We start from the raw sequence: 26877 nt of genomic DNA, 5'->3' as shown, positions 1-26877 counted from the left end.
AAAAAAAAAACAGTAAGTGTGACCCTTGGTATAAAGTACCGACTAAATAAGGGTCAGCTGTCCTTGATTCGCTAGCTGGGGGAAGCCTGGGGAGGACGCTGCGGGAAGGCGGGGCTTCTGCTTCTCCTGGGTCTGTTCTAGGCCAGGCTCCTTGACTGGCTGCTTGAGAGGAAGAGGGGACAGGTGGCAGGCAGGCTCTGCTGTGCAAAGGGAACTGCCACCTCCCAGGGTAGAGAGGAGTTACTAAACTTTGGTATGGGGCTGGCTGTGTGTGAGGGTGAGAAGGGGGTCTTAGAGTGCTTTGGGCTTCGTTCCCATGTGCTGTGAGCTCTGATCTTGAACATCCATCCTCCCCCCCCCCCCAGCTCCAGGCATTTGGCGGAGAATCCCAGCTTCTCTGGTTACTGTGGTACTGTCTCATTGGTGGCCTCTGCCTTTTTTTTTTTTCCCTAGGCAGCAGCTCCAGAGCTTCTGTGTTCCACCTCTGTGCCTCCCCGTGTCCATTTCTCCTCTTTCCACTTCTGTGCAGGTCCTTACCCAGGCTCTGGGATGTGAATAGGCAGCTAAGTTCCTGCAGGAGAGAGGCTCTGCAGCAGACATAGGGTGTTTGGAAGAGAGTTGGCGTTTTAGCAGCTATGTCTTTCAGCCTCAGTTTCTCTCCCAACTCTCTCTTCTTTTTTTGTGTATGTGTTCATGTGGTTGTACACGTGCATATGGGCTTGATGTCTGGTGTCTACTTAGTTGCTCAAACTGAACCTTGAGCTCCCTGATTCAGCCAGGGAGCTTGGGTGCCACAGGGGTTACCGTCATGTGTCACCGCACCGGGTTTTTTAAGTAGGTGCTGGGAAATCTTGGGCAGCAAGAGCTTACTTGTTGAACCCTCTCTCCAGGCCCCAGTTTCTTCACCAGTAGAGACAGACAGGTAAGTGTGCCCTGTGGCTTGTCGGATGTAGACCTCCTGGGCTGGCATCTTGTAGCTGGTGAGCTCGTGTAGCTTAGTGTGAAGATAGTGGAATGAACCAAAATGTGTTTTAGCCTTCTTTGTGAAGGCCGGGAGCCCCAACTTCTTGTTCATGTCTTTAACCCACAGTTGTCCAAGCTTGCTTGATTACAAGATTTGCCTGGAGTGCCCGTTATAATACTAATTTGTGGGCTCCACCCCAGGACTCCTGAACTAGAGTGGCATTTGTCAGGGTGGGATTTCTGACAGCATTTGATATAATGGGGCTAATTTGAGAAATGTGATTTTTTTTTTCTCTTTAGCTCACTCTCCCTGAATAATTGATCTTAACCAGATGCAGCCCATTGATAAGAAGCAGACAGGAATCCTCTGAAAGTGGGGGACATTGTAGAGGGAAACCTGGTCACCAGCGGTGGACCCAGAATTAGAACTCGGGTCTTCGGATGCCGTGTGTCCACGTTCTTGCAAATATCCCTTTAAAGGATGGAGGAGTGAGGGGTGACTCTCTCAGGCCATCTTAGGGACTTGTAAAGAACAGTTGAGGTGACAGATGGTGAGGTGGAGCCCCAGGTGTGCCTTCTGAAAACTAAGACCCAGGTGAGCCTGGTGGGCCTTGGGCTTCATCCCAGAGCCATTGAGCATCAACAGGTGCTGGGATGTAAAGAGATGGGAAGGCGTGTTTTAGGTGGCACAGGCTAGGTAGGGTGGGCAGGGCTGCAATGGCTGCCTAGGCTGTTGAGGAAGTCCCATGGATACAGTGTCCCTTTGTCCATCTTGATTCGTCTGGAGAGCCTTGTAGAAGCATGCGCAAGGTTGGCTCCCCAACTCAGATGGGAATGTGCATAGCTGCTGCAGCCAGCCATGCCGACTTGTTGGCCTGGGAGGTGATCTTTAGGCTCTCTACACCCCCAGCTTTCTGGAGGCTCTCACGTGGTTTGCCCGAGTGTTGGTGAATATCAGGAACCACCCCTGAGGTAGTTGTAGGAGTACGGCTGGGCACTGCGACTGCCACCTTCCCCTTCCCTCCCTTGCGGGCTCAGCTCAGATCTGTTGGAGTGTTTAGGCTCCACCCACTGATCTGCCTGCACCAGCTGGGTTTGAGCTACCTTGTCTTAAGTCACCCCTTTGTCTACATCTGCTTGCAGCAGCGGGGAAGTCTCTCTGCCAGATGAAGGCATCCTTGTGTGCTAACCCACACCCACACCTCACACCCACCTCGCCGCCCTTCTGTTTATTTCAGCTGAAATCCGACCAGAGATCGTGAGTGGCTTCCATTGTTCTCAGGGAGAATAATCTCAACATGCTGTGGGCACCCAGGTTCCTGGGCCTCTGGCACCATGCTCACCTCTGGTGCTAGCCACAGGGGCTATGTTTGTTTCTTTTTGTTTTGTTTGTTTTGTTTTTGTTTTTGAGTTGGCTTCTGCCCTACCTAGAGTCTTGGTTTTTCTGTTTCTTCTGCTTGCACAACAACTCCCCGTACCTTGCAACATATGCGTGCAGCTCAGTTCTCACTGGCGATATAATACGAATAGCTTTTATTATCAGTCCCCTCCCCCTTAGCTAATATCTGGAGAGTCTCTTTCAAAGAGACTTTTCACCTAAGTAGTTCTCTTTAGAACAGGGGTCAGGTCAGAACCCAGCCATGAGCTCGTGCTTCTGTGACATTTCCTGTGACATAGGCACTTGGCTTGCCATTTATTTATGTCCCCTGTGAAACTCTAGGTTCCGTGACCTAGGAACTGGTTTTATTCACTTACAGTATCGGTACTCACTGAGAACAAATGAATGAACAAATGAATGAATGAATGAGTCAGCTCCAACTCCCTGAGGGAGGTGGGGAGAGAATGGGTTGATCAGGAGGATCTGTGTTGGCCTGCTTCCAGAGAGGCTGCTGACAGGGGGCCAGCCCAAGCCCAAACAGGGCGTTGCTCACACCCTGGCCTCCACACCGCCTGCCCCGGCTTGGCTGCCTCTTTAATTATTCATTGTCTTTCTCAATGGGCTTTGTGTTCGGAAGCCAAGAGTCAAGAATTCAAACCCACTTTCTACCTTCCCAAAACTGAGCCTTAGAAGAGAACCCTGCCCGACCCGACCCATTCCACATCCCCAGGGAGCCACAGGGCCAGCGCCGCCCCCCCTTCTGGCTGGGTCTGAACATTGGAGGTGATTCTTCGGTCTGTGTCCCGGGCTGCCCTTTAGCTGCCCTCTTCTGTCCCAGACTGGGGACAGCTAAAAAGGTCTTCACGTGGCTGTATACCCCAATCTACCTACAGGGTGGCAGGCAGAGCTGGGTGGTCACACTGTGTCTTTATGACTTAGCTGGCTTTCCTAGAAGAGCCTGAGCTATCCCATGAACCACAGTAAAGGTGCTGTTGAGGTTGCCGATGCCTCTCACCCCATCTCCTCCTTTAATGGAGGTGGCACAGATCAGCTGAGATGACACATGCCTTAGTGAGTTGGATGTGCGTGTTGTGTGAGCCGTTCACTGGGCGGTTCTAGTAGCCAAAGGCATTGATTAGCTTCAGCAGCTGACTGACTGACTCTGCTCCTCTTGGGGCTTGAAGCTGTTCTCTTAGCCCTCAGTGTCCATCTTTTATGTGAGGCTGTGACGCGGTGCTTTCTTCTCAGGGTTTGGAGGGGGCCGCAGTGATAGCTGGCCTGGGACTCCTGCAGCCCAGGAGCCCTCTTCAGGGAATGAAAGTTGTGGACTCTGATCTCAGAGGAGGGCAGTGACCATGCTGACCCACAGATGAAGCCCCTGGCTCCGCTCCGGGCTCCGGACAGAGGTCTCCGAGCTTCCCCTGCACAGTCAGAAAGGGTCTGCCAGATACTCAGTTCCACAGAAGTGTGTCTGTGTGCCTTAGCTGCCTGCTGCAGATCTGTGTGCCCTGTCCCTGGAGTCGGGCTGGTCATGCTGAGGGGTTGGCCAACTGCCAGGGCAGCAAATCTGTTGGGCTGGGCTCCTGATACCCCTGGCAGCTGATGGTTCTCCAAGACAGGCTGGGAGCACAGTGATGGTAATGGGCCCCATCAATTAGACAGACCATGGCTACTTCTTACTGAAGGGGTTTAGAGTTTCTATGCTGCTTTTTGTGTGTGCGTGCACATGCATGTATGTAGTTCTGGGAAGTGGGAACTTGTACATACTTGTCAATGTCTAACATGGAACTATATCCCAAAGCCTCTCTGGACTTTTTGTTTGTTTGTTTGTTTTGTTTTGGTTTTTCAAGATGTGTAGCCCAGGCTGTCCTGGAGCTCGGTCTATATGTCCTCGAACTCAGAGACCACCATCCTCTGCCTCCTGAGTGCTCAGATCAAAGGGGTGCGCCACCACCACCACCCAGCTCTGAACTAGTTTTTAAGGTGCTGATCTGTACTGTGTGCTCAAGGAAAGACATGTGACCAGACCTTGGGTTAAGGGAATTGAGGTAATTACGTTCTTTGATCATGACCCACTGTCATCGAGGGTCCGTGCAAGATGACTGACTGACCGTCACATTTTCCCTAAAGTCTCCCCACAACAGAGCCTCTCGGACCCCTCCACTCTTTACCTGCCAACAATGTGATCCAGTATGCAGCCATGGGAGAGTGTCCTGGATGGGGGTTGCTGGGTTAGGGTGGGTGCATGTTGAGTCCCTCATGGGATGCAGACCACACTCTAGAAGTGCTGTAGAGTCCCCTGGTCACCCAGCATCCGCCAGGTGCTCTCCAGGGTTCGCAGAACCATTTAGTATACGCAGTAGTTCTGAGGGGCCCAAGATGGTTCCCACAGTCTCGTTTATTCCTGTTCTCGCCCGTATCCTTTCCCTTCTTGCACTTTAGACTTCTTTGACCGCTGGTGGCATTCTAGGCTTTTTGCAAGGACGAGCTCCTTGAACGCCCTCCACCACCCCGCACGAAAGGTATCCTGGAAACTGGGGCTCAGAAAGGTCAGGAATCCATCTAGATCCTGAGGTCAGTAAAGTGGCAGGCCAAGAGTGCATCAGGTCTCCTGTGCCCAGCCTCATCTCTTAACCACCAGACCAGAGGTCCTTAGACAGTGGGGTCCACAGAGCAGTGGCATCTGGAGAAATAGGGTGTCCCCACCCTCCCAGAGCATTGGAAGCAGGAACTCTGGTGGTGGGACACACCTGTACTTACTCTAACTAGTAGTTCTGCTGTGAGTGCAAATCGGAGGCCCGTTCCCCTGAGATACATCCTCCGTCCCTCTGTTTTCCCCTCCCTCCTTCTCCCTTTCCAACATTGGGTTAGCCTGTGTGAGCCCATATTTTGGCCCAGGTTGCTTTTCAGGGTGCTCGGTGTCAGTTAAAGACAGAGATGCATCTCTGTGGAGCCGGAAACCTCCAGGAGCCCCTCCCAAATCCCCAAAAGCCGTTGGCAGGACAGGATCCCAGCTGTCTCCAGCCATTGCGTGGAGGGTGGAGTTTCTGGACACTGGGTCAAAGGATCCAGAGGAGCCTGGGTATGGACCGTGGTACTACTCAGAGAAGAAGGGCCAGAGTGACAGAGGGGAGACCTGGACGGTTTCTCCGTCGAAGCAGTACTTTGTCCTTGGAATTTGTAACTTGTGCTGAGGATGTGGTAAGTTGGTAAAAAAATGCATTACGTACACTGATCTGTCTGCTGTCTGTAGGAGAATCGGGAGTTCAAGGTCAGCCTCTTACAGAGTGTTAGGCCAGCCTGGGTTACCGTAAGAGAGACTCTGTCTCAAAACAAAACCAGACAAATTATAACTTGTGGTTTGACCCCTGGAGAGCAGATTCCATAGAGGGCCTTGGAATCCAGTCCAGCTCCTCAACTCTGGTCAGCACAGTGCATTCCACTGAGATGACCCAGGAAGGAGATGGCTGCTAACCTGATCTTGTTTTCTGGGCCCTCGTCAGAAATCAAGTGCTTTTCCATCATCGCAGAAGGGGTAGATGCAATCGTCTCATGCACAGGTTGCCACCATTACTGTGTCAATTGCCGCACTTCAACACTAGGGAAGACGTTCGTTAGCGGCTGGAGCCTGCCAGGCCACAGAACCCCACACTGAAGATTAGCAGGCTTGTCATCTGTGGGAGTTCTCTGTGGGCCTGGGTGACCTGTAAGGTCTTAGGATCTGTGCCAGACAAAACCAAATGAGCTCACTTTTAGGTGGCTTTTCCTTCTATGGGGAAGGAATGTGCAGGCTAGTCCTGTGGGTCCTAGCTTGCTGAGGTCTGTGTGCAAGGGCCAGAATCACTCTAGACGTGAGTCAGGGACAACCGCCATCCCTGACTGGCCTCCCGGAGTGGGGTGTCACTCTGCTGAGAGAAGACTTGCTCCTCCAGCCTTCCAGTCCTCATCCCGCCTCGCCTTGCCTCGCTCGAAGGCTCCAGAACAGCAGTGGAGTGAGCTCAGCCCCTCCAGGCATTAGCCGTGAAGGATCCAGGGCCTGCTTTTGAGACGGGATTCTCCCAGGGGGCCAAGTCGACAGAGACAAAAATAAAAACGACTACTATTAGCATAAAAGATTTAGTGGGGTTCTAGGATATTTTACTTGGTGCATTTTAAGAAAAATATAAATAGTTTTATATGGGTATAATTTTATAACAGTGCTTTTCACTATTTTATAGTGAATGCAACCAATTTGAGAACATGTAAAAAATATATTTCATACTCCTTGGCTATTAACATCAGCTCTAAGCAACCACTGTTTAATTAGTTAATTAATTTCGGAGCCTGGGTCTCATTACGTATCTCTGACTAGCCTGGAACACACTAAGTAGATCAGGCTGGCCTCAAAATCACAGAAATCTTGCCTGCTTCTTCCTTCCCAGTATGTGCCGCCGCCGCCGCAGCCAGCCATATTTGTTTTTGAGACAGGGTCTTGCTCTGTTGCCCAGAGGTTGGCCTCCACCTCTTAATCGTCCCGCCTCAGGCTTCCAAGTGCTAGGCCCTTTGCCTAGCTTTACCAATGTACTTTCTGACTGCGTGGAAGGGGATGGAATGTACACACAGGTGTGCACGCGCATACACTCACACACACACCGTGGAATGAACCCTTTGTGGCTGCTCACAGCAGTCCCATGGAATAAGGTTATTTTTGTTCTTTTACTCGTGCTGGAACCAAGATTCTAGAGAGACCAGTCTGGCACTATAAAGCTGGTGGGAGGCAGAGCTTGCAGTTGCTGGGCATTTGCTGGGGACTCTTCTGTCTTTAGGAGCAGGGCAGGGATGGGGATATGACACTGGCAGATTGGTAGGTGCAGTTGACTCTCAGCAGCCAGGAGCTAAGGGGACAGACTGTGTGTCTTTATTGGGATTATGTGTCCCGGTGTCATGAATTCTCCCGGTGTGCAGGTTCAATCTGCATAGGGCAAGGAAGACCATGCCAGGTCCTCATGGTGGGCCCTTTCCAAGCAGGGATCCAGCAGCCCCTCTGACCTGGGTGATCCTCCTGGTCTCTGGCATTGTGTCTACTTAAATGGGCTCTAGACAGACACAAACTAGAAAACACAGCTCTCGAAGAGTTCTGCTGGAAGCTGATGTGTGTCTCCTCATCAGTGGGAGAAAACTGGACCTCTCGATTGCCAACACTTGGTCCTCTGTGAATGATTAACTCTGATTAAATAGAAAGGGGAGAGGAAGTGACAAGGGACATTTATTGGCTTCCTGCTATGACCAGTGCACTTTGCTGGCTGGTTAGAATGCATTGTCTTAATCTTAAAAGTCTTTGAAGTAATGACATTGTTTATCCCCTTTGTCCAGCCAGGCAATTGAGGCCCAGGTGGATTAAATAAGGTCACTTGGACCAGCTGGGTTGGCATTTTTAAGCATCTATCAGTCTGCTGTGGACAGAACACTGACTAAGGGTCTAGTTAGCCCCATTTCACCTGTGAGGATCTCAGGCTGAGTTCATTACCCACGGAGTCAAGGCTAGTGAGAGGTTAGGTGGAGTCCCAAAGCTTAGCCGGTTTGGCCGTCTGCGCTCTTGAGTTTCCTTACCCCAGCATTCATGCAGGGATGTGGGTCGGTGGGCGAGGTGACTTAGAGGGCAGAAGAGAGCAACCAGTGGTTGAGGGCTCTTTCACAGCAGCTCCCAGGTGGGTGGAAAGTAAACAGATCTGGGTGGAGCTGGTCTGTGGAGCTCTGCCTTTTATCTGTGGGGAACCAGTTGCTTTGAAAGGTTGGCAGACCTCCCCTAATAAGCTAACCAGACACTCCTGTTGACATTGCCAGCACACCAGGCATCTGAGATCTCTTCGGGACAGGTCTCGCTCTGCTTACATAAACTACCTAGAACACATGCCCTGGGCAAACTGGCCGTGTGTGTGTGTGTGTGTGTGTGTGTGTGTGTGTGTGTGGACTCTGAGGGACTCTAGGGTGGCCCTGGGGAGTGGCCGTCCCCATGTCAGCTGGCAGGTGGAGCAGGGAACGGAAACCCAAGCACACCGGGAACTCTGGCCACAGCTGGGGTCTGGCTCTGTCCAGAACCCATGGCATCTCAACTAGCATGGTGCTTGCTGGTGGCATTGGAAGTCTGTCGTGTCCAGTGATGGTTCGTTTGTTTGCTGGTTTTGCCTGGACCTGCTGGCTCTGCTCCTTGGAAGGAAGATTCCAGGAGAGGGGCCAGTTTGTATAGGAAGTCCCAGGTCACCCTCAAGAGGTTTAGTTTCTCCTTTGGGGGTTCTGGGACCATGTGGCTAAGGGGCTATCCTTTGACTCTCCCCACAATTAATCATTGTAGACTTAGCTGTGGGGGAAATGTGTTCCAGATGCCAGATTGTGTCCCTGTGTCTAGTTATGCCTTTTCTTAAAGGGTTTCACCTTTTATTTATTAAGGGAATGTTTTCAGAGCTCTCTCTCTCTCTCTCTCTCTCTCTCTCTCTCTCTCTCATGCATAGGCTTTTTGTTTTATTTTGAGTCAGGGTTTCTCTGTGTAACCCTGGATATCCTGGCACCCCTGGTCACGCTGGCCTTGAACTCACAGAGCTCTGCCTGCCTCTGCCTCCCGAGTGCCGGGATTAAAGACACGCGCCCACTGCACGGCTGTCATATTCTCTCTGTGTATGTATGCATGCATGTATTTAGGAGACAGGATCACATATAGTCCAGGCCATCTCCAACTTATTGTGTAACTGAGGAAGACCTTGCACTGATCCTCCGGTCTCTAGCTCTCTAGTACAGGGGTTATAAGCATAAGTCACCATATCCAGCCTTTGTTTGTTTAAATATGAGAGTTTTCCCTCTTTATCATGGAAGCCATCAATAATACAGTAATAGCATGGACATTCTCTTCCACCAGATGATTCCAGAGAAACAGGAAGCCTCTCTGTCTCATCCCAGAAGCCCCTCTGATAATGTTGTAATTTACACACTGCAGCCAGACTCTCTTTACATTTGGATGGGTTTTTAAATAGATAATGACAGCATGTGGTGTAACATTCAAAAGAAAACAAAAGGATATTCTGCAGAAAGCAAACAGCTCTCCCTCCCTAGTTCCAGACCTCTCTTCCTCCACCCTAAAGCCAGCCACGGTTCTCATGTTCTCCTGGGTCCTCCAGGGAGAATCCAGCTTCAAGCTTTGGTTTGGTTGGTTTTGCTTTTCATTTTTTTTTTTTTTTTTTTTTTTGAGAGAGGGTCTCACTATATCATCAAAGCTAATCTCAAACTGATGATTCTCTTTCCCCAGCCTGAGTGCTGGGGTAGCAGGCATGCCCTGCCAGTGTTCCCTTGACACCAAGGTTTAGCCTGTCCAGTACACTAGTTACAGTTATTTGCTGGGCCAGGAGGGTCAGGAGCTGCAGTCTTGAGACCAAAACACTGGTCATGTTTTGAGTCCCTTGAGGTTAAACTATCCGTCCCGGTGGAATTTACTGGAAAGAAACTACAGAGAAACAAAAGATTGTTACCAAGTGTTCTATTTAGCTGAGTTGTCGAAGCACCAGATGGATGATGGGATTTCGGAGCTGAGAGAGGTTAGCTTCTCTGAGGTCACGTGCCTAGCTGAACCAGGGCAGGCCCAGGCTTCCTGACTGACAGGAACAATAACTTCCCTGAAGTGAGCCAGGACTGCTAACCTTGGTTCCAAGAGAAAAAGCTGTGTCCAGGAGAGGTGTGGCCGGCAGGTGAAGCCTAGGTCTGTGGTAAGCTGTGACTGTTCTGTTCCTGCCTAGCCCGGTCTCATTTGGCTGCAGGGCATTGTTTACTCTGTCCTGGTGTCAGTGGGAGCCTCTCCGGTCAGGTCACTTGAGCATGGACAGCCAGGATTGTGGATAGGGGAATAAATGTCCAAAAGAAGAGGCTTGCCGTGGGAGAAGGCAGAGAGTGTAACCTGCCAACTGTATTTATAGGCAGTCGGGCCAGGGGAGCAGCTAAGGATCCTGGGAACTTCGGATCCTGGAGCACAAGTGTGTTTGCATTTGGACACATTTGGTCTTAGTCATTTGTCATGTCTGTGTGATTGCACACAGCTCTAAACCTGTGTTTATAAGTAGTAGTGCATGCAATCTTGTTCCAGACTTCTTTGTTAATTACACATAAGCATTTTCTTATACTCATATTATTTCAGAACCTATCCTATTAATCATCTACTATATTAATCATCTACTTTGTGGACACATATGGTGATTTACTTAACTATGTGCCTTATTAATACAGTTTGGTGTCTTTCTGGTTTTCTTCACATCAGTTAGGCTAAGGAACAAGTTTTCATGCTTAACACCTTTTCCTTCCTTCCTTTCTTCTTTCCTTCCTTCCTTCCTTCCTTCCTTCTTTCTTTTTAAGATTTATTTATTTCATTTATATGAGTACACTGTAGCTGTCTTCAGACACACCAGAAGAGGGCATCAGATCCCATTACAAATGGTTGTGAGCCACCATGTGGTTGCTGGGAATTGAACTCAGGACCTCTGGAAGAGCAGTCAGTGCTCTTAACCGCTGAGCCATCTCTCCAGCCCCCCAGGCCTTTTCTTTATTTGGCATTTTATACCCAGGATAGTCTCCGAATTGGGGTGTATAGTTCAGGCCTGTTCTGGTTCACGTTGGCAAGCTGATTTCCTCCAGAGTTAACCAGTCAGCCTGCACACAGTTGTATGGAGGTGGGGGTGGGGGACTGCCTCACACACCCTCGAACAACAGGAATTAGCAAGAACTCATTTTGCAAACATAATTGCTTTCCATTGCTGTGATAAGCACCAGGGCCATGAGGAACTTGGGGAGGAAAGGATTTATTCTGCTTCCATGTCCAGATCACAGTTCATCAGCGAGGAAAAGCGGGGCAGGAGCCATGGAAGATGGCCTCTCATGGGCTTTCTAAGGCTCACGGTCAGCTACCTTTTTTTATATGTCCAAGGGCTGCCTGCCCAGGGGTGGCACTGCCACAGTGAGCTGCCTTCCCACCCCATCAATCACTAGTTTAGAAAAGGCCCCCATAGATTTGCCTGCAGGGTAAGGGGATGGAGGCAGAGCCTCAGGAGGGGTTCTCTCTTGCTAGATGATCCTATCTCGTGTCAGGCTGACCAGCTAATCGGCACAGTGAGCTGACTTGTTGTTTTAATTCACAGGGCGTGGCAGACTGTGTGTAGCCATCTAATGTCCTTTGTGAGACACCTGGGCTGTTGATCAGTTCCAGCTGAGGAGTCATCTCTCTGCCTCGCAGGATGTCCGTCCCCTCCTCTACCTTTCATAGAAATGCCCACAGCTCTTGCTATCAGATTCTCAAATGGCTGATGTCACCAGTGTTCTTTAGGAGTGGTAGACACAGGTATCACTTGGTGCTTATCAAATGCACCACATACTGTGTCTGTATATAATATGCTAGCAGACTTAGAAGGGTTCCATGCAAACCTGGCAGTGATGGCGCATGCCATCCCATCACTTGGGAGGCAGAGGCACGGGAATTTCTGAGTTGGAGGCCAGCCTGGTCTACAGAGTGAGTTCCAGGACAGCTGGGGCTACACAGAGTAGCCCTGTCTCAAAAAAACCAAAGGAAAAAAAAAAGAAAGGTCCCCTGCTTTCCCACTGTGGGAGCAGAGATAGCCGGTGAGACTTAATTTAGACTTGGCTGCTGACTTTTTATGGAGGCAGACCGGGTCCTTGCGGCACGCATTATATTTTCAGTTGTAGCAGTATTTAAAGATTGAGCAAGTTTCCCATAGAAGTCCAGGGTTCTGGCCCTTTTCTTTTCTTGTTGAAGCATCACTGTGAAGATCCAATGTGGCAAAACACTCAGAAGAGGAGTCCATCCCGTAGTACGCACATGCATGCCTAAGCATAGTTGCTATCATGTCAACTGTGACATGTATGTTTGCTTCTGTTAGACCAGATTCTCCACAAGGCGTGCTTTAGGGTTGTCTCCGTTGTGGATAGACTGTTATTAACATCTAGTGGGTAGGGGCCATGATGGGTGTTAAGCATCTGATGTCTAAGACCATGCTATTCCTCCAGAATATTCTGAGCAGAGTATTCTGACCTTAGACCCTAAAGTGTCAGGGTCAAGTACCCTGCTTACATACCGAAGCATGTGACCCTTGGTGTGGCTTAACCAGGCACTCTGGTCTTACCAACACTTTCAGGGGCTGCCTGGGCTTTTGTAGAATTACCATCATCAAGGGACTTCCTTACTCAGCTGGGGACAGCGGGGGACTGTGTGAACCCCTTCAGCACATTCACACGGTGTCCTCCTCTGACATATGACATGTCCAGCTCTGGGTCCCTCGGTCCACTGAGCTCCGATCTTTCCTGAAGCTATCTGTCCTTTATCCTCCTGAAAGCAGCTGCCTAGGATCTGTGTCGCAGTCATCTTCCAGATATGGTCATGGAGAGCTGCAGAAGTGAAGTCACCTGCACGGGGTCATTTGGGTACAGCTGCAGAGCATCCATCTCTCTCACCAGCTGCCTGTTCTGCCTGGGGCCGAATCAGGCATGCTTCTTTGACTGTGGAAGTTGAGATGGCCTCCTCAGACATGTCTTGTCTCCTGCTGGTCGGAGACCCAGTTCCTGAGTCCTGTTCCCCCTGCCCATCTTTTTCTGGTCTGCTTCCCTCCTGGGTGGTCTCCAGTCTCTTGACATTCACCCACTAGCCCCCTTCCTCACCTCTCACCACATGCTCCCCAGGGAGGCTGTCTCTCTCTTGCCAGCACTGCTGACGCTGGAGGGGCTTCCCAAAACCCATGTGGCTTTCATTTTCCAGTGACGGGTTTTCAGTGGAATTTCATGAAATCTGGCTCACTTGAAGTTTCAGCCTTGGTTCTACACCCCTTCCCTACGCCGCCCACCCCTGAGCCACAAAGCCATATCATTCTGGGGAGCAGAAGTTATGAGGAAGTTAGAGTCAATGTCAATGGCCTGAGGAAAGACACTCAACCATCTCTGGTCCTGTGCCCTCCGTTATAAAAGGATGTTGAGCTCAACATCTCTTCAAGCCTACAGTAGCTTTCTCCCTCCAGCAAGGAGATAGTGGTGTTTACAAGCTACGGAGTAGCCCTATTCTCCCCCCCCCCCCCCAGCTCAGGTACTCCCTTCATGTTTTTGTTTTGAGATGGGGTCTCACTATGTAGCCCTAGCTGTCCTGGTATGTAGATCAGGCTGGCCTTGAACTCAGGGAGATCCTCCTGCCTCTTCCTTGAAATGCTGGGATTAAAGGTATGTGCCACCATGCGTTCCTCTCTGGGTTTTAAGAGGACCTTCTGTTAACAGTACACACAGTGTCAGCATGGTTATTCTCATGTGGCTGTTGGATACCTGAGTTGGAGCGGCAACAGGCCACTCACCCACAGTGATAGATGTGGGGTCTTTGTGGGCATATCTGTGGCCACCTCACCTGTATGGTCCTGCAGTTCCTGCACTGTGCAGTGAGGCCACATAAGCATGTGGCCTTCCCGTGTTTGCTTCCCTCCTCCTACTAAGGTCAAGGTTACAGCTGGCAATGACATTAGAAACTCAGCCCCTGGCTCCTGTCATGGGAATAATCATTTGTACCCCAGTCCCTGCTGGGTGTGACTACTCAGAAATCTTATTAGAAACAACGTCATGATAACAGCAGGAGCCACTTCAGGGCCTACTGCATTTCATAATATAAAGAAAAACTACTGCTTTGTTGGTATTATTTCACTTAAGTCTTGTCTCAGGCATGCCTGGTAGTTAACGGTTGTCCCCATTGTATAGTTCTGAAAACCGAGGTATATGGAAAAGGCTGCGTGGTTCACAGGAGACAGGAAGGACACCTTCTCAAAAACCAGGGGGATCCTTAAGGTATATTAAAGGAGACATGTTGCCATGGTAGTTGTTAAGGGCAAAGTGAGAACATGGTAGAAGCCAGGAAACTGGGACAAGATGTGTCTCACTGGCCAACCCATGTAGGTATCAAGGTCAGGGAGGGGTGAGGGGACCCAGGTTCCTCCCAGTTTTCAATCCCTGCCCAGGATCTGCAGAGGCTGACCACTGGACACACATGAACACACATGCATGTTTGTGTGTATTTGTGTGTATGGTGGGAAGAGGTACAGGAGTAGAGGGGTGACAGCAAAGGCACCGCCCCAGCCCTGGAGTGGGTCTCAGTGTGGTCCTTGCCTAAGCATGGCTCCTGAGACCCTGTGTGGTGCACCCCTCCTCTGAGCACATTTCTAGAGCGCAGTGGACTGTGAAGAGGCCGACCATCTTCTCCCTCTCCCTGTCTCCTTATTAGACTGTGAGATGAACAGGCTCCCGGAGGAGAGTGAAGACTTTTGGGGTGAGGGAACGTTAGATAAAGGAAGGCCTGGGATGCAGGCAGGCCTGTGGGTCCTTGCCCCTTTAAGTGAGGTTGGCCCATTAGGCCTCTGAGTGTAGCCTTGCCCACCCTGTTGGGTGTTGTGTGGGGCCAGGAGTTTCTGCAGTGGGTATCCCTTTGGCCGCCAGCTTCTCCTCCTTGCTGAATCCTGGGGACACTGCTAAGGAGATGGTCTTTCTGTGGGGACCTTGCAGCCTGGAGAAAACATAGTTGCGAGGTGCATGGTGGTCTGTGGCTTGTCTGCTGTGATGCACAGCGTTGCTGTCAGACTTCAAGACTTTACTGCCCCCTCTGCTGTTCTTCAAGCACACATTAGAGTCAGTCCCAAAGGTTCCTCAGCGGCACCTGGAAAGGTGGGACCTTGGATGGCTGGAGGCAGGGAGGGGAGAGAGAGAGGAGGGGGGAGGGAGAGAGGGAGAGAGAGAGAGAGAGAGAGAGAGAGAGAGAAAACACGAACATGAACGTGCCCGGAATGGAGCCAGCCCTCCCCAGCCCTGTCATGGTTTTCGGTGGTGGTGGTTTTTGTATTTTTTTGTTGCTCTGTGGGCTGGTATCTCTTTCCTTCTTACTGTTAATGGCACCCTCATTCTGTGGCAGGCACTTTGTAAGTTGGTTTTTAAATCCTGTGGACTTGGAAGTGCCTTGCAATCCCTATTTTACTGCCAAGGGAACTGGAGTTCAGAGAACAGTGAATTCAGACCTGGTTCACAGAAGAGTGCGTTCTTAACATTGTATTACTCCACACCTCCCATGCCTGGCCTTTATGACTACTGCTTGCAGGGTACTTTAATACTTTGGATGGGTTCAGGGCACTAAGCCTTGAGGCTCTGGGGACCGGGCTTTTATTGACGCTTCCTTGCAAAGCTTATTAGCCCCAGAGCTTTGTCCTGGAGACCTGAACAAACACAGGTGGTGTTTTGGCCTCTGCTGCTTCCCCAGGAAGTGGGGCTCACTAGCTCCTTTCTACAGCCCTTCTTACAACAGCCTCTTCCTCCCTCAGCCCCTCCCCCCTCTTCAAGACTCACAGGCCTCAGCTGGGCAACTCCAGTTTGTCTTCCAGTTGAGGGCAGTGACCAGTGTCCCTGGAAGCCTTGGGAAGCCTTTGATTGAGGGTTGAAGGGACTAAAGGTTGGAGGATGGGCCTGGACGGGGCTTAAGAACAAGGGGTTGGGAGATAGGAGATGGTGATCATGGAATAAGACACTCCCATCCCTGGCCCCAGAGAATGTGCAGTGTGGTGGCTCGGGTCCAAAGTGAAGTATAGACAGGTGGCAGTTGGGAGAGATTGTGTAGAAACAGCGTAAGTGTACTTACTCTAAAGAGCTACACATTCTGTATAATATTTGAAATGTAACTCGGCGGGGGTGGGAGGACACCTGGCAGGGCCCACGCCAAGATGCCCTCCTGAGAAATCACAACATGCAACAAACCTAATGTAAGGAAGGTTTGGGGGAAGGAGAGTGAGAGAAGGGGTAGAGGCAGACAGACAGACAGACAGACAGGAGCAGAGCCAATGGGGGCAGAGAACGGGGGGGGGGAATAGACAGAGGGCGGAGAGGGGGGAGAGAGAGACAGCAACAGAAAGACTGGCTGGGAACAGAAAAAGAAAAACAGCTGGGGTGGTGAGCAGTCTTTTCATATCTCACCCATGCCTGGCAGCAGCAGGTAAAGACGGTGGGTGATGAAGTAAGCCGATGACGTAAGCTTGCTAGGTCCCTGGGAGGAGCCTAGCGGAAGTTTGTGTAAGCGAACATTCCTCCCTCCTTATTTAATTAAAAATGAAGCTAGGAGGAGATAACGGTGGGGGAGGAGTGAGGTTGTCCTGTTCTTTAGACTACTTCCTGATGACTGGCAGTGACAATGGCTTTGGGGACCCTAAGAAAATTGGAACGCTGGCCAAGTCCTGGAGAGCTGGGCTGCTTCTCTGCCGTTCAGGATCCACGAGAATATCTGCATCTGGGCCCCGATGACGACACATCTGCCAGGGTAGACTGAGCACCAGCGGGAAGCTGCCCTGGCACCGTCCTGTACCTGGCAGGACGATGGGGCAGACACATATACTAAGGGCAGAGGATAAAGTGAATGTGACCGTATGGAACAACCACACTAAGAGTTCCTATGAATTCTGCTGAGTGGGTGGCCATCTTCCCTGGTCCCTTCACCTGGTCCCTTCAGGATGGCCCAAGCCTGTTGAAGGCCTTTTGTAGAACAACTGTTAAGGAAGTGTGGGGCGAGGACCCTGGAAGCCACTGAGGCCTGTGGTGAGCGCCTCAGAGACTACGGCCCATGAGGAGACTGACCATCTGCTTGTCTTCCCTTTATATTAGACGTTCACAGCCTGGTGCAACTCCCACCTGCGCAAAGCCGGGACACAGATTGAGAACATTGAAGAGGACTTCCGAGATGGCCTGAAGCTCATGCTGCTCCTAGAGGTCATCTCAGGTGAGCCGGCCCAGGACCCGGTGGTACCTCTGGGTTCTGTCCACATTCATGCTGGCCTCCCTGGGCACCAGGCACGCACGTGGTGCTTTTTGCATACTCATATAATAAAAAAATACAAAAAAAGAGAGAATTAATTAAGATCCTCACTTTTAATTAAGTAACATCATCACGATGAATAGAGTAACACCACTTACTCTCATTCCTTGGAGGGGTTACCCTAATGACCTTATTAGCCCTGTCTTACGACTTGGAGAATCACCATGCTGGGACCAGCCAAGCTTCCAGGACCTGAACCACTAGGGGGACAAACCATATCCAAGTCATGGCATTGTGCATGTCCTCTTGGGTTCTCAAAGCAGGAGCTGGCCCTCTGCAGAGTTCATCTTATCATCTGAAACCAAGCCTGGGACCGCAGGCTGCTCTGCTCTGCCTTCTCTCCAACTTGACATTTGCACTCTTGGCTGTCCATTTCCTTCCTTCACGATCCCCTTCTAGCCCTTTGTCCTGTGGGCCTCTGGTGACTCCCACCTTGAGTAAACCTCGAAGGCCTTAGGTTCTGTTTCCTCCCTGTGTCTTCCTCCCTGCAGTCCCGCTTTGTGAAGCCCGCCCCAGGCCTAAGATTCTCTGACAGCCCAAATATGGTCACGTTGTTCCCTTGCTGCGAAGGCTTTTGTGCCTCCCGAGGGCTTCCAGTCTGGGCCCGCATTCCTTTGCAGAGCCCTTAGGATCATTTGAGAGCTGGCACCTGCTTTGTTTCCAGCCGACTCTTCCCAAAAAGGTAGTGGACCTTAAGCCCTCTGCCACACTGGGTGGCTCTCCGTCTCCCCAGATGGCACGCCGTCCTGTTCCCTGTGTTTGCGTGACTTCTGACAGATTCATTTCTTTAAAAACAGCTTTTTATATTTCCTTTAAAGTGAAACCTGAGCAGGGCAAAATATACACAATGGAAAACATAATCATTTTGGCTTTTTTTTTTTTTTTAAAGGGGAGGGATTATTTATTTTGGCTCGTGGCTTCACACGCGTCAGCCTGTTGTGGCAGGGAGGATGTGGTGGAGTGGATCAGTGGGCATCATGACAGCAAGAGGCCAAGAAAAGGGTGTGTGAAGAGGCCAGAGCGTCCCCCCCCCGCACCCCCCTTGTGATAGTCTTTCTCCAAGAGCCCCGCCTTCTGCCTTCACCGTCTTTTAATGATGTCATCATATTATGAATCCGTCAAGGCATTAGCCTGTTGATTGGGTCAGATCCCCAGTGATGTAATTATCTTTGAGAACACCCAGGCCTGTACTTGACTAATTTGGCGTCTCTTAATCCATTCAAGTCAACACTTAAGACTGAGCATCACAGGCTGCCTCTTGTCGACTTGACACCTGAACACATCACTTTAAATCATAACATTCCACCCCTGGACCCCAAAAGACTGCATTCAATATATCTCCATGAGTTCCCATGGACTTGACAATTCCAACATTGTTCAGAAATCTAAGCCCAGAGTCCCTACTGAGACTCAAGGCAATCCCTTAGTTATGAATCCCTGCAGTAAATACCTCTAACATACTGTGGCACTAATGAGAGAGCTAGGGGCATAAGAAGGGAGAATAGTACTGAAATAAGACCAGAACTCAAGAGTGAAGATTGTAGCCTGCACAACTATGTCCAATCCCGGGGAGGTATGGTGGTATGATGTGAGCTTCAGTGGGCTTGGGTAGCCCTTCCTTCCTCGTGGTTTTTCTCTTGTGTTGGCTGCATCCATTGCCCAAAGCTTTCATTAGCAGACATTCCATATTCCCAGCGTGTTCAGCATCCGTGGGGTTTCCATTACAGCGTAGGCTTCACCCCAACAGAGCTCTTTGTAGGTAATTCAACCGTGTTATACATTTTCCTGCCTCCCGGGGCTTGCTTTGAAATCTGGATAGACGCTGCCATCGCTCTGTAACTCTTGAATTCTGCACACCTACAAAACCAGCATCATAGGGATGGAGCCAAGCTTTCTGCACAGCCCCCTGTCCCACACTGCAGTGGACCCTGAGTGCCTGGATGCTGAACATAGGAAAATGCTCTCTGGAGCTCTCTCTTCTCAAAGGAAAACTAATTTTTTTCTCATGCCTTACTTTTGTGTTATTATTAATTTTTAGTCACCTTATAAAGTAATAGGTCTCATTATATATGCATATGCCTGAATACTTTGTTCCGATTCATCTCCTTCCACATTGGAGGGAAGGAAAGTCTTTCAAACGGGTTTACAGTTTTATATTATGGAGCCCGTGATAGGTGAGGTTTGGCCAGTTCCTTAGATGTGAAAGGCATCCTTATTAAGACATTTTTCTCCTATCCTAGTGTAAAGTGTTCAGCTTTTTGTTTTGGTTTGTTTTGTGTTTTTAAAGAGAATAAGGGATAGTTTATTCTGGAGCTGTTTTGAATGACCATGGCCCAGAAACACAGATTTAGTTTCCCCCAGATTCTATATTGCAGCATGGATCGTGAAGTTTTTGTAGTTATACAGAACAAAGGAAGTCATAAATCAAGGCAATTTTAAAATCTTTTGGTGGCTGCATCAGATAGACAGTTACAACAAGATGGGGCAGGCTTCTCTGTAGGCCCAAGATGCTATCTGATGGCATTCTAAACTTTGATGGGAGCTAGAAGTCTGCTAAGTCAATAGTGTTCAAAAGATTTCAGTCAGTCACAAGTAGTTAGGTGCCACACAGTGGGGAGAGGACTTAGCTGGGGAGGGCCATTAAGAAAGGAACTCCTGGAGGGTCTTATCAACACTGTCTGGGGCTTCTTCTTAACGCCACTGGTCTCCAGCAGTCACACCCTGCCTGTCCACAGCTTTTAGCTTGCTCTTTTTCAGGTGAGGCTTCAGGTTTTCCAGATTGTTCCATGCTGCTCTTTGCCCTTGATTCTCACTGTAAACCCTGCCGATAACTACGCCACAGCCTGAATATGATGGATGCTGTCTCAAGATTTCATTAGCCCATTCCCCTTAAACACAGCTTCCCACAGAGTTTCAGATCCCCCTCAGAATAAACTAGTTCTTTGCCAGACTGTAACATGAATGCCTCTAGTCCATTCATGTGTCCTGGCCTGATTTGCCTGGTTTTGTTTCTGTTGCATTCTGGTCTTCTGACTCGCTCATTAAGCTTTGCTTATAGAGTGCTTGGACTCCCCTGGCCCACACATCTACTCCTACTTCCGTCTTGCTTCCATGCACCTGTTTCGTGTATCCTTTCAGAGGTGTTAGCTCATCGTAGCAGAGAGGCGTGATGGTTCTTTTGATAGGTCCCTGGACAGTGTCTGTTCTCGGGGTACTTTTAGTGGAACTTTTGGCAAACCAACCCCACGCCACACACACACACCGTCCCTCAGATTCTTTTAGTCTCCTGATCTTGAAGCTGGAGGAGAAGGGTAGGGTGTGTGAGAGAGGAAGCTGGCCCTGGAGCGGAGTTGAGGGTGCCCACTTGAAGGCGGTGTACCGGCACAAGCAGAGGTTTTCCAGTGAATGGGGTCAGGAGTACTAGAGGCAGCTCCATTTCAACACAAGGTGGTTTTTTTAAAAAGTGGCCTGTCCCGAACAAAGTGCTCTGTCCCTTTAGAAAAGCTGTTCCTTCTGCCTTGACACAACTCCCTGCCTGACTGTAAGCCATAGACCAGTCCACATTTCTTCTTTCTCCTCTCTTCTTTCCTCTTTTCCTTCTTCCTTTCCTACTGGACTACAGTCACATCAAAGGCAGGAAACTCTTTTACTCGAATATTTAGAGCACCTGGCCAGTTTCTGGCATCTGTTAGTAACATAACAAATGCCAGAGCAGGGAGACTGCTCAGAGGTTAAGAGGCTGCCTGCTCTTCCAGAGGAACCGGGCTTGGTACCAAATACACACAGTGAGTGGCTCACAGTTCCTGGTAACACCAGTTCCATGGGATCCAGTGCCCTCTTCTGGCTTCCTCAAGCCTCCTGTGAGTGTGCGCTCACGCACGTGTGCACACACACACACACACACACACACACACACACACACACACAGAGGCTTGTCTCTGGGAAATGGAAGATGAAGAATCCAGGTAGGCTCAACTTCTCTCTGCTTGCCTGCCTGGATGACAGCTGCAAACATCCGACGCTTCAGAACACCATGCGCATGCCCATTTAAGAAACGCTTTGGCTGAGGGGGAGTGTGGGTCACCCTGGCTCCTGGATGCTTGCACCTCACCGTCCTTTCCCTTCCTCTTCATCAGGCGAGCGCTTGGCCAAGCCAGAGAGAGGCAAGATGAGAGTGCACAAGATCTCCAACGTCAACAAGGCCTTGGATTTCATAGCCAGCAAAGGGGTCAAGCTGGTGTCCATTGGAGCTGAAGGTGAGGCTAGTATGCTGTGATCACTGTCTCCTTAGGTCCTGACTCCCAGGTTCGCAATGCACCTGGAAACAGGTACCCACCACCTCCATCGTTCAGCCACACCAGCACTCCCCCCTTTCCCATTCCCTTGCTAAAGTCTTTATGATGTGCAGTTGCACATGGAATGCCAGGCACCTCACCTATTACACCCCACACCCATCCCCCGTGTCCTGCAGGGTGCTCCGTGGGTGGGACAAAGCAGATGGACTCCTGGCGGCTGACAGGGCCCTGGGGGGACACACTGCTGTTCCCAAAGTAGCTTTATTTTACTTTTGAGACAGGGTCTCAGTATGTAGCCCTGGCTATCCTGCAGCTCAGTCTGTAGACCAAGCTGACCTTAAACTCACAGAGATCTGCCTGTTTCTGCTCCTTCTGAGTGCTGGGATTAAAGGTGTGTGCACCTGTGCCGGGCATGGTGGCACACGCCTTTAATCCCAGCACTTGGAAGGCAGAGGCAGGCGGATATCTGAGTTCGAGGCCAGCCTGGTCTACAAAGTGAGTTCCAGGACAGCCAGGGCTATACAGAGAAACCCTGTCTCAAAAAACAAGGCAGCAGTCTTAGTAGGCTTCAATCACCACCATAGGCCCTGGCTCTTTTCTCATCACTTCTGAACTGTTTGTTGAATCTATTGCTGACATACTCTTCACAGTAAAAAGAATGCAGCAGGGCTCCTGGCATACAGTGTGCTGGCTCTGAAGGAGCAGCTAAAATATTCTAACCAGACCCTCTGATGATGTGACCTACGGGCACAGCCTGCGTTCATTTGGCTCCTGCTGGGGGTTGATTGACACCATCTTAACTTACTTGGTTATCAGGAAAGCCATGCTGAAATGCTTTAAGCTGCAACACCCCCCCACCCCCCCACCCCCACCCCCGTGCCATGATGGAACGTCTGTAATGCTCACCCCCACTGTAGGAAAACATGCTTACAGATGATAGTGCCGCTTGCTTGGGTCCTATCTTCTGTGAGTGGCCAACACAGAGCCCCAGTCTAGTCCAAGTATGACATCAGAGAAAGGCTACTGGGAGATATTGTTCCCCCTAAATCTGTGAGAGCAGATTGCTCATGGGTAATGAGAAAAGTCCTTTTGCTTCTGGCCATGGAAGGGTTTTATGCACATCTGTCAGCTTTAACAAGGGCAGCAAACTGCAGCGTATGGGGTTGAGACTCATTGACAAAGGTCTTGAGGCACAGCCACATCTGCTCATTGGCCTCTCTGTCATCTGCCTGCAGCTTTGAGTGTCAGCAGCGAAGCTCAGTAGTTGCTACGTCGACCACATGGCCAGCGAAGCCAAACCGATTTCCTGTCGGGCTCTTTATTGGGAAAGTTGACTGACCGCTTGCCTTACCTGTCTGGGTTGGTGCTTAAGGTGGCAGCCATACCTCGGAATCCTGGCACCCGTGCAGCCTTGACCATCTCAAGGGCAGAGGCAACAATCCTTTCACCCTGTGGCCACGGCTCCTAGCGGATGACAATGGGTGTAGTTCAAAGCACGTGTGTGTGGCAGGTGCTCAACTTTGTGGCTGGAAAAACATTCTTTGCCTCTTAAGAATGAAAAGAACATCTTGTTCTACTAGGAGGGATTGAAGCCTTGGACAAGTTTTTTTTCAGGCAGAGGAAGCCAAGAAAAATGCCACTCAATGGTCTGGCACCAGTTCAGGTCCCCACTAGGGTAGGGAAGGAGAGAATGTGGAAAATGGACTTGGGGAAACAATAGGGATAGGTGGGGACTGCAGTGAATTGAGAGACCGTTTCTTTCCAAGAGGGGCAGGCTCACGTAGATCCTATCAACCGTTGCAAGTGGAGGCGCAAGGCTGTTCTGGCGGGTTTGAACAAAGAAGCCAGAAAAGGCAAGAATTTTGGAAAGGAATAGCTGGGGAAGGACCACCAAAGAGGAAAGGAGAGAGGTGGATGAGCATGCCTTGCGCCAGCCTGAACCTGACCCAGCAGGAGGCATCCGGGGCTTACCTCATCGGGACAGGCTGCTGAAGTGAGATTGACAGGCTGTGTTTTAGGGTGGAGGGTGCTGCGGCTCAGAACAATCGGCAGAGAGGTAGAATGTCAGGTCGTCCTGAACTATACTGCACCGGCACAGCAGAGTCAGGTCCAGGCCTGGGGTTCAGGCTCCAGGGCCCAGTTCTAGCCCTCTTCCTATTCTGATAGGCTCCACTGTGCCCCCTGACACACCACAGCCGCCCCTGGCACTGCTCAGTCTGCCAGGCCATGTGGGTCCCTGTGCCCCACTGCTGTGCCGATTCGGTCCCTTCTGGTCCCTTTAACCTTGTAAAGTGAGATGTTCGCTGTCTCCTTACGGTCATAGGAGAAAGGCTGAGACTTCAGGGTCCCACTCCAAGTCGGGGATGCTTTGGGATGCCTTAGGAAACCGCTTGGACGCACTCTGGGGTTTTGCTTTCTCAGGGACAGCACGTCAGTGCTGAGGCTCATGAACTGAAGGCCGTGGGGCAGATCTAGAAGGGAGCACTCTTGGAAGTGAGAAGTCTTTGAGGACTGCTAAGGACCGCTGTGGGGAGCGGACCCGGGCAGGACCGCCACTCCAGTACTAGCACTGACCGACCAGGCCTGGCAGAGTGACCCTGTGTGTAGACCAGTCCTGGAGAGTTTGCCAGACTTTACAGAATGGAAGCTGTGCTCCTGTGGGCCTGCCTTGTCCCTGGGGTGTCTAGATGGAGCCAAGTTCACGTCGTAAGCAGGGAGTTAGAACCAAGCCCTGGGATTTCTTCTGCTACCCTTGTGTCTGGGACATCTAGATTTCATGAAGTGGAGGCTCGGTTGGGTGAGGGCTTGGGGTTTAACCAGGGGAGAGGAGATCCAAGCAGGACTTTTAAAGTCTGAGATTTAGGGTGAGAGGAAGCTCAGATCTGTCAGGATGGGGGCGTAGAAGAAGCCTGAGCATTGGCCTGAAGCTGGAGCTCTGGGCTCCACACCTATCACGTCACGGGGGGTCATTCTGCCAGCAAGTGATTCCTGGGGTGGGGAGGGGAAACAGAATCCAAGCAGGCAGGATGTGAGCCAGGTTTAGCTCACCATGGACCTGGGATGAGCAGGCAGGATGTGAGCTGGGTTTAGCTCACCATGGACCTGGGATGGCAGCGCTCCCTGTTCTTCTGAGCAGACCCTGCCGTCAGGCTGCCTGTGTGGTGGGGTATCCCTGGCCTGCGTGTGAGCTTTGAGGGTGGCGTGAGGCTGACAGAGCTGAGGCAGTGAGGGGTTCTGAACACACCTCACCGGCCTTCCTCTTCACCGTGCCTTAGAATCCACTAAGTTCTGAGAAGTAGGAGAGGAATTATTAGGAACCCCAAAAAGAAACCACTTGTCTCCCAGGACTTTAAAGGTCCCCATGGGAAGGCAGATTGGAAGAGCACATCCATTCTAGAAAGGGCCGAACTTCAACCCCATCACTTTCATAAGCTTAAAAAAATTTCCCTTAGAGTCAGAATGCTATCCATAAAATTTCACTGTAAGGATTTCCCCCCCCCCCCAACTCTGAGTAGTGATGCAAGACAGGAAAAGTCCCGACCCTTGTCTATCCAGAAGACAACAAGAAATACCCACAGATGTCAGGTAGAGAACAGGGAAGGGTAGAGTGGAAGACTACGGTGAGATGGCCTGAGGGGAGAGGAGGGGAGGGAGGGAGAAGCCACAGGGATATTCTGGGAGAGGGAGCAATGAAGATGCCAGAGAAGACAGAAGGAGGAGCCAGGAGGCTCTACTAGCCCAAAAGGACCTCGTGCTGGCCACTGGACTCTGGGTGGAGTGGAAGGTCATGGCTTTGAGCAGACGAGCAGGGTGGTGGGGCTCAGGGGATTTAAGTCACTCTTTGTACTTTGAACATAGTTTCCATGATAAATAACTGAACAACAGGTTATTTATACAGAAACCTTACTCTGTACTGCAGGTCTTTGGCCAGGGACAGAGATAGGATTTTAGTGCCAGAACTGAGAGCTCTGAATGCTTCGTCCCTGTTGTCAGCTTTTTCAGCAAGTTTTGTTTGTTTGTTTGTTGTTTGTTGTTTTTTTTAAAGCCAGATCATGCTTCTAGCTGCAGTGCAATAATGTGTGTGTTTAAATTTGCATTTAAAGTTAACTAACGTGATGTCTGGGGCCATGATACCTGATTTCATGTTCTGTATTTTTTTTTTCATGTCTCTCTTGCCTGTTTACCAATGACAGCTTAGACTCTGCGCATACCAATTTAAACCTTTTTAGCGGTACAGATGACAAAGGACTGGAGGTTGTAGAGCAGTGGTTCTCAACCTTCCTAATGCTGCAACCCTCAAATACGGTTCCTCAGGTTGTGGTGATCCCTCGCCCCCCCCAACCATAAAATTATTTTCGTTGCCACTTCATAGCTGTGCTTTTTGCTACTGTTATGAATTGTAGATATCTGATATGCAGGCTATCTGATATATGACCCCTGTAAAAGAATCGTCTGACCCCCAAAGGGGTCAAGACCTCTTCTGAGCCGTTGTAGATGAAAGCAGTCTTTTACAAAGGTCATTATGAGGTGGGGCTCGGTAACACACACCTGTGATCCCAGCCTTTGGGAGGTGGAAGCAGGAGGAGCAATGGATTGGCCTGGGTACATGACCCCCCCCCACACACACCCCAGCTTTACAGACTGATCTAATGCCTCCCCTGTAGTAGTTCCTGCAGAGCTTGGGCTGACTGTCCCGAAGGGGAAACAGTTGTCCCACCATAGCTGTCTGGGACTCTGACATGAGTCTTTGGCTCTGTTAACCAGTTACAACATGCTTTGTGTTCCAAGTGAACACTGGTGTTCCTTTGCCCAGCACACCAGACCCAACACAGTAGTATTGTGGAGGAGAATAAGTAAGACATCCCTCGGATACTTTGTTCTTCCCTGAGAGCAGCTTGCCATGGGCCAGCGGCTTACTGTTTGGATTAAGGAGCCTCAGCTGAGCCTCACCTTTCAGCCCACAAGACCAAAACAGCTCTGTGGCTTAGGCTAAATTATAGTTTTCATTTGTTTTAAGTTGTCCTTACTTTTATTTCATATATGTTTGCCTATATGAAGGTCTGTGCATCGTGCCCTTACCTGCAGAGGCCAGAAGAGGGAGTTGGATCCCCTGGAACTGGAATTGCAGATGGTTGTGAGCTGCCGTGTGTGGATGCTGGGAATCAAACCTGGGTCCTCTAGAAGAACAGTTCTTAACTCCTGAGCCATCTCTCTAGCCTTGATGTATATTTTTATTCTTGAAACCAAGAAAAAATTATGTGGAAAGAAAAGAAAAGAAAAGAAAGAAGAAAGAAAGAGAGAGAGAGAAAGAAAGAAAGAGGGAGGGAGGGAGGGAGGGAGGGAGGGAG

At 50.3% G+C, this 26877-nt stretch overlaps 1 protein-coding gene across 3 annotated transcripts in view; it reads left to right on the top strand.

Moving 5' to 3' along the window:
- Nucleotides 1–26877, top strand: part of Actn1 (actinin alpha 1) — a 94852-nt gene that overhangs the window by 35973 nt on the left and 32002 nt on the right. For all 3 annotated transcript variants that reach the window (XM_021202662.1, XM_021202663.2, XM_021202664.2), the window contains exons 2-3: nucleotides 17024–17138; nucleotides 21371–21490. In XM_021202662.1, coding sequence (XP_021058321.1) covers nucleotides 17024–17138; nucleotides 21371–21490 — 235 coding nt within the window. The remainder of the gene's footprint in view (nucleotides 1–17023; nucleotides 17139–21370; nucleotides 21491–26877) is intronic.

Source organism: Mus pahari, chromosome 7, assembly GCF_900095145.1.
Source record: "Mus pahari chromosome 7, PAHARI_EIJ_v1.1, whole genome shotgun sequence".
In the NCBI taxonomy this organism is placed as follows: domain Eukaryota; kingdom Metazoa; phylum Chordata; class Mammalia; order Rodentia; family Muridae; genus Mus; species Mus pahari.
The sequence above is the reverse complement of the archived record's forward strand: the minus strand, read 5'-3'. Positions and strand labels throughout refer to the sequence as shown.